This window comes from Orycteropus afer, unplaced genomic scaffold (assembly GCF_000298275.1).
Source record: "Orycteropus afer afer isolate SDZICR_OR568_19922 unplaced genomic scaffold, OryAfe1.0 scaffold00804, whole genome shotgun sequence".
NCBI lineage: Eukaryota > Metazoa > Chordata > Mammalia > Tubulidentata > Orycteropodidae > Orycteropus > Orycteropus afer.
Genome location: NW_006922391.1, coordinates 252,956 through 259,338, shown reverse-complemented (window position 1 = coordinate 259,338; position 6,383 = coordinate 252,956). Strand labels below are relative to the sequence as shown.

At 37.0% G+C, this 6,383-nt stretch overlaps 1 protein-coding gene across 1 annotated transcript in view; it reads left to right on the top strand.

The window, feature by feature from the left end:
• BRIX1 (biogenesis of ribosomes BRX1) overlaps positions 1-6,383 on the top strand; it is a 20,915-nt gene that overhangs the window by 3,608 nt on the left and 10,924 nt on the right. Inside the window, 2 exon segments of the mRNA XM_007957835.1 lie at positions 3,896-4,007; positions 5,361-5,404. Of these exon segments, the coding sequence (XP_007956026.1) occupies positions 3,896-4,007; positions 5,361-5,404 (156 nt within the window).

Sequence of the window (6,383 nt, the reverse complement as noted above, 5' to 3'; positions counted from 1 at the left end):
GACAATTAAAACAAGTCTAAGAGAGCCAAAGTATGATCTTGAATATATCCCTCCTGAATTTAGAGATCATCTAAAGAATAGATTTGATTCATTGAACAACATGACTTTGCTTGCTGAAAGTGAAGGTGACTTAAAGCACTTACTGATGAAGAATGAAGAATACAGTCTACAGTATGGATTACATCTCAATATAAAAACAAAAATCCTCAAAACCAAACCTATAAGCAGCATCACAATAAATGGAGAAAAGATTAAAATATCGAAGACTTCACATTGCTTGGTTCTACGATTGACGCCAATGTAAGCAGCAGTCATGACACTTGACTATGTATGTTGTCGTTATGTGCCATCGAGTCAGACCCAACTCATAGCGACCCCTCCTTGGGTTTCCGAGGCGCTACAGAAGTAGATTGCCCAACCTTCCTTCCAAGAGACTACATATAGCACTGGGCAAATTGGCTGCAAATGACCTCTTTAAGGTGCTGAAGAGCAAAGATGTCTCCTTGAGGACTAAGGTGTGCCTGTCACAAGCTATGGTATTTTCAGTCACCTCATATGCATGTGAGAGCAGAACAATGAATAAGGAAAACCGAAGAAGAATTGATGCTTTTGAGCTGTGGTGTTGGCAAAGAATGCTGAAAGTGCCGTGGACTGCTAATAGAACTAACAGGTCTGTCCTGGAGGTAGTACAGCTGGAATGTACCTTGGAGGTGCGAATGGCTAGACTTCGTCCCACATACTTTCGTCATGTTGTCAGAAGGGACCATTCCCTGGAGAAGGTTGTCATGCTTGGTAAAGTGGAGGGTCGACGAAAGAGAGGCCCTCAATGAGATGGATTGACATGGTGGCAGCGGCAGTGGGCTCAAGTATAGCAAGGATCATGGAACTGGAGCAGGACGGGGCAGTATTTCGTTCTGCTGTGCATAGGGTCACTATGAGTCGGAGACGACTTGACAGCACTTAAGAAGAACAATAGCAGCAAACAAAAAAAAACTGGAAATAGGAATATTTATCTAAGATGAAAAGTTTTCATTTATGTATCAAGTGAATTTCACTTTTTTTTAAGTTGTCAAGTGGGGCACAATGCTTGATATTACTATATATGCTCATAAGTGAGATACTAGGCACATTAAGAGACTGAAAAATTCTTAATTTATCTTATGCCTATATGTGTCTGTTCTGCAAAAATGAGTGCTTCTAAATTTATTTTCCAAGGAAGCAAAAAAAAAAGCATTTTTCAGAACATTGCATTTATGTTTTATTAGAATATTTACAGATCTCTGTATAAGGAATTTGAACAATTCATCAAGGAAATAAACAGGTTGATGATGTTATGACTCCCAAAACAAACTTGCTCACCAATAAGTGGTGTTATTGTTACATCAGTTATGTACTTATCTCCAAATTTGGCAGTTGAATTTATTCTAAATATAGGTTAAGTGTTTTTTTAGCACAATAAAAATTAAAAAAGAGTAATGAATCAGAAGACACTTCTTTGAATGCTTGAGTTTAATGGGTGCAAATCATTGTACTACTACTGCTGATATTACTAATAACAATACAAATATAACAGAATTTTTTTCCACATTCTGTATCCATTCTAGTCCTGAAATTGTTGCATCTGGTGACCCCATGAGTAACAGAAATACAGATTCTGCTTGTGGAATGTTTCTTCTAATTATGTTAATTATTGGATTGAAAGAAAGCCAAGTGGTTGTCATATCACAGTGGACCATTTGAAAATTCATGTCAGGAGTTTCTGGATGATAAACAGAGTTCTGTAGCCAGAATATATTTTTAGGGTGCAAAGCTACTGGTGAAAAGTATAAGAGGAAATGGCTACTGTATTCTGTATCATTCGGCTCTGTATATTATCTTGTATCAAACTTCTTGTTGTTGTTTTGCCATCGAGTCAGCCCCGACTCATAGCGACCCCTCCTTGGGTTTCCGAGGCAGTATCACTACGGAAGTAGATTGCCCCATCTTCCTTCCACGGAGTGGCTGGTGGGTTTGAACCGCCAGCCTTCTGGGGAGCAGTCAAGTGCCTTAGCCGCTATACTACCAGAGCTCCCTGTATCAAACTATTCAGTCCTAAATCATTTAATTCTCTATTTGCTATGGATAGATTTAGCAGTTGGTGTAACTTTAACATGATAAATGTGAAAACCTTTCTATTTACAGGGATTTGAAGGTTGTCATGTTTAAAATAAAGGCATGCTTTTGGCTTAAATCACAAACTACAAACACAAATTAGTGAATAATGTCAGTATTGGAAAGCCATTTGCAATACATTGTTGCTATCATTGTAACAATCACTGTTTGAGGAAGAAATGAATTGTTTTGGTCCTCACAAAATAGAAATTTTTTCAGTGTACTTGAACTTGTTGCTTAGTTTGATCCATTTTTTTTTTAAGCAGGTTACATCTCAAAATATAGTGACATTTTTGAAAAATTAACAAACTTTAGTGATAAAATTTAATTAGCTCTTTTTGGTGAAATAAGTATAGCTTAATATTTGAGGTTTGTATGTAGATTTCACTCCTGATGTTTCTCATACAGATCAGCTAATGAGTTATCTCCTTAAGTCAGACTTACCACAATCATCTGAATGGAACCCCTTGGTAAATTGGGGTCTACCTGTATTCAGCAAACAATCTGCCAAGCACTCGCCCTGGGATTGCAAAAATGACTAGAATGTTAACTCTTCCTCCTTAAAATTTGGAATTTAGAAGGAAACTAGGAAGTAATTTACATAAAGTGATGATTTTTATTCTTCAGAAGGTGAGCACAACTTGTTTATTAATTCATTTAACTGAGAGCTCCTTAAGCTAGATCAGTTACTGGGAGGAAAAGAGCTGCCTTTGTTCATTTCTATGTCCTTTGAGTTTAGCTTTGTACCCTAGCACATAGTGGATGATAAGTATGAAAAAATGACATCAAGTACCCTGTTTGGTATGATGACAAGTCTTAAGAAAAAGGGTGTGTGCTGAAGAATGAAAGATGGGTTTCAATTCTAGCCCTTTTGTTCACTAGCTGTGACATTCTGAGCTCTTTTCTCACCTATACTTTTAAGAAGAGGAAAATCAGATTTAATTTTTATGAAGAATAAACTGGACTTTTTGTAGGTTTTCAGTGAATGTTAGTACCTTACTTATCCTTTAATGAGCTTAAAAAGAAGTATCGTAGTGTCTATGGTTAAGGTCTGTAGTGGTGCAGAGCATAGAGTTTACTTTTCTCCTGGGATAGTCAGGTAAGGAAGCATGAAGGAGAAATTAGCCTTTGAAGCAGGATCGCAAAAGGACACCAGGATTTTGATGTTGAAAAAATGGGAGGCAGCAGTCTTAACAGAAAAAGACCTGACCAAAGGTGCTGAAGTAGGAACATGGTGAAATTTTTAAAGAGTAGAGCCAGATTGATATATGTGGACAGTTGATTGGGGGAGTCGTAAGGTAGAAATGAAAATGTACTTTAGAATCTGATTTGAAAGCAACATCTTTGGACTTTATTTTGAAAGCTCTGGAAGGTAAGGATATGATCAAAGCAGAGCTTTGAGAAGGTGATCCTCGTGTTAGCTGGCCACATCAGTAGGAGGGGTTCCTGTCTGGAGTGGAGAGATTTTGAACAAATTGTTTTATGTACTAAATTGAGGTCTAGATAGAAACATGACAATGGATACTTCAGTCAGTTTATATTCTTTGCCTTGTGTTTAAGGTGAAACCTCAGTTCCCTGAATTAAACACCTGGGAGAAGAGGCAGAGCAGAGTGGCCACTGGGGTAGTCTTCATGCATTAGAGGATGGTGGACTGTTTTAAAAACTAGATACTTTATAAACTCTTAAATAAATAAATTCTATATGAGAGTTAATAATCATAACATTAATTCTCCTTTTTTTCAGGGCAAGTGGAAAAATAAGGAACGCATTCTCATCTTTTCTTCCAGAGGAATAAATTTCAGAACAAGACACTTAATGCAAGACTTAAGAATGTTAATGCCTCATTCTAAAGCAGGTGCCTTTATATCATATACTTAAGATTTTTATGTGTATAAACTTGTGTGAATATACTCATTATTGTTGAGTCAATTCTGGCACATGGCAACCCGGTAGAACAGAGAACTGGCCCACAGAGTGTCCAAGGCTGGAAATCTTTATGGAAACAGACTGCCACGTTTTTCTCCTGTAGAGGGACTGATGAATTTGAACTGGTGACTTTTTAGTTAGCAGCCAAACACTCAACTACTGTGCCACCAGGGCTCCTTGTGTATGTGTGTATCCAGTTATAAGAACGCTTCATTTGTTCAGCCTCATCAGGTAGTGAAGCATGATAATCTGAGTAGTTTACCCTTCGAACAACCAATTTTTTTCAGTTAACATTTTGTTAGAAATTCTACCATGCATTAGACATTTTCTTTCTTAAAATATTTGAAGGTCCAGGAATACCTTCAAGTTAGAGTTCTCTCAGAGATAAGGAGATAAATGGAACGGTTTATCCTTCTAAATAGTTCAGTAGTCTCAGGTGTTGCTTTCTGAGTTTTTTAATTCTTTGTTTCTTTTTTTAATTAATGGACCTGAGGTAGAATTTAAAACACCATTAAGTTGGCATCAATGTACTTAGCCATACTATTTTTTTAACAGTGGTTTATCTTACAGGCAAGTGCAGAAGGTTTCTTCTTAACTGTGCAGCTGTTTTTGTGCCTGTGTTGGGGGGGGTGCCATAGGTTTTAATTCTTATTTTTAAAGCAGCATTTCTTAAACTGGGGTCTGTAATAACCTCAAACCAGTTTTTAATCAGCTAATAATGCTTCAAAATTGATACTTTCATCAATTAAGATTTTCGTTTCTTAATTGTTTTCTGGAGCCCTGGTAGAACAGTAGCTAAGCATTCTGCTGCCTATGGAAAGGGTAGTGGTTCGAGCTCACCAGCTCTCCACAGGAGGAAGGTGAGGCCGCTTGCGTCTATAAAGATTACAGCCTTGGGTACTCTGTGGGGCAGTTCTCCTTTGCCTGTAGGGTCACTTTGAGTCAGAATTGACTCGATGGCCATGGGTTAAGTGTTTTCTTAATATGGTCTTCAGTTTGTGAGAAGTTTCAATTTTTAAAAGTGATTTATAGAATACTTCCATCTGAAAAACACTGCCTTAAACCATAATTTATAATTATTGAGGGCCATTTTTTAATCACTTAGTTCTTTATACTTAAAGAATCAATACTTGAAAGAGTTATCAGGTACTTTCTGGTCTAATCAGTTGCCAAATAATAAAGTTTCCTTTAAACATAAGTCTGTAAACCTGTTTTGATAATGCTGTAGGATTTGATTAAAGTAAATTTGAAATCTCCTTTTCTCTAATTTTCCTTTTTTCAGATACTAAAATGGATCGTAAAGATAAATTATTCGTGATTAATGAGGTAAGTTTAGAAAGTAAGTATACTAAAATATTTTAGGACTACTATATTTAGGAATAAAACATTTTGGAACATTAAAGATGATTCGTGTAAAAACTAAGTAGTTACTCAGTGGCTTAAATTGCTTTGTACAAAATATTCAGATAAATTTTCTTAACTCTTCAATTATTTATCTAAATTTTCATACTTTCTCACTTCAGTGCTTCAGTATATACTTGTATTTCTAGATTATTCCTGTATTTGTCTTAGCAATCATAGTGAAATTTCCTGAGGACAAGGATTACATATAATTCTTTTATTTTTCCCATAAGATCTAGTACAGTGCTAAATTCATAAAAGGCATGCATAAAAATGTCAGTTAACATAATAAGAATGTTGTTGTTATGTGCCGTCGAGATACTCATCAAATATTTATAGAAAATTTAGATGGTAAAAAAAATTCTCCTTCACATGAAGAGTATTCCAAAGACTTCAGCTTCTGTATAGGTGCAGAAGGTTGCGCCTCAGAGACTTCCGGTAAGATGGCAGAATAGGGAGAAAGACTGTACAGACCCTCTTCAACGAAGAAAAGGGGAACCAGTTAACACAGACACACAAGATAATCCTGGACCCCTGAGTCTGGAAGGGAAGGATATAGAAGTGGACTAAACCCCAACTAGCAGAAGAATTTGCATGAAAATACCAAAAAAGGAGACATACGGAGCTGTTGTATGGCAGCGATCCTGAGCAAGCCTGATAGCATGGCACAGGTGGGTTGGAGAGTGCTGAGTGATGGTAAGACCTAAGAATTAACGTAAAAATCAGCCCTGCTAGCCAGGGACTGCACAGAGGAATGCTCTAGTGGCTGGGGAATAAAATGCGAAGCACCAGTGAAGAGAAAGGTGGGCTGAGCTGTGGACTTTTGCCTGTCTGGAGGGCGCCACCATTTTTTAACATTTACAAGCGGCTTGACCATTTTGGATATTTAAAGAGTGCTCTCCGA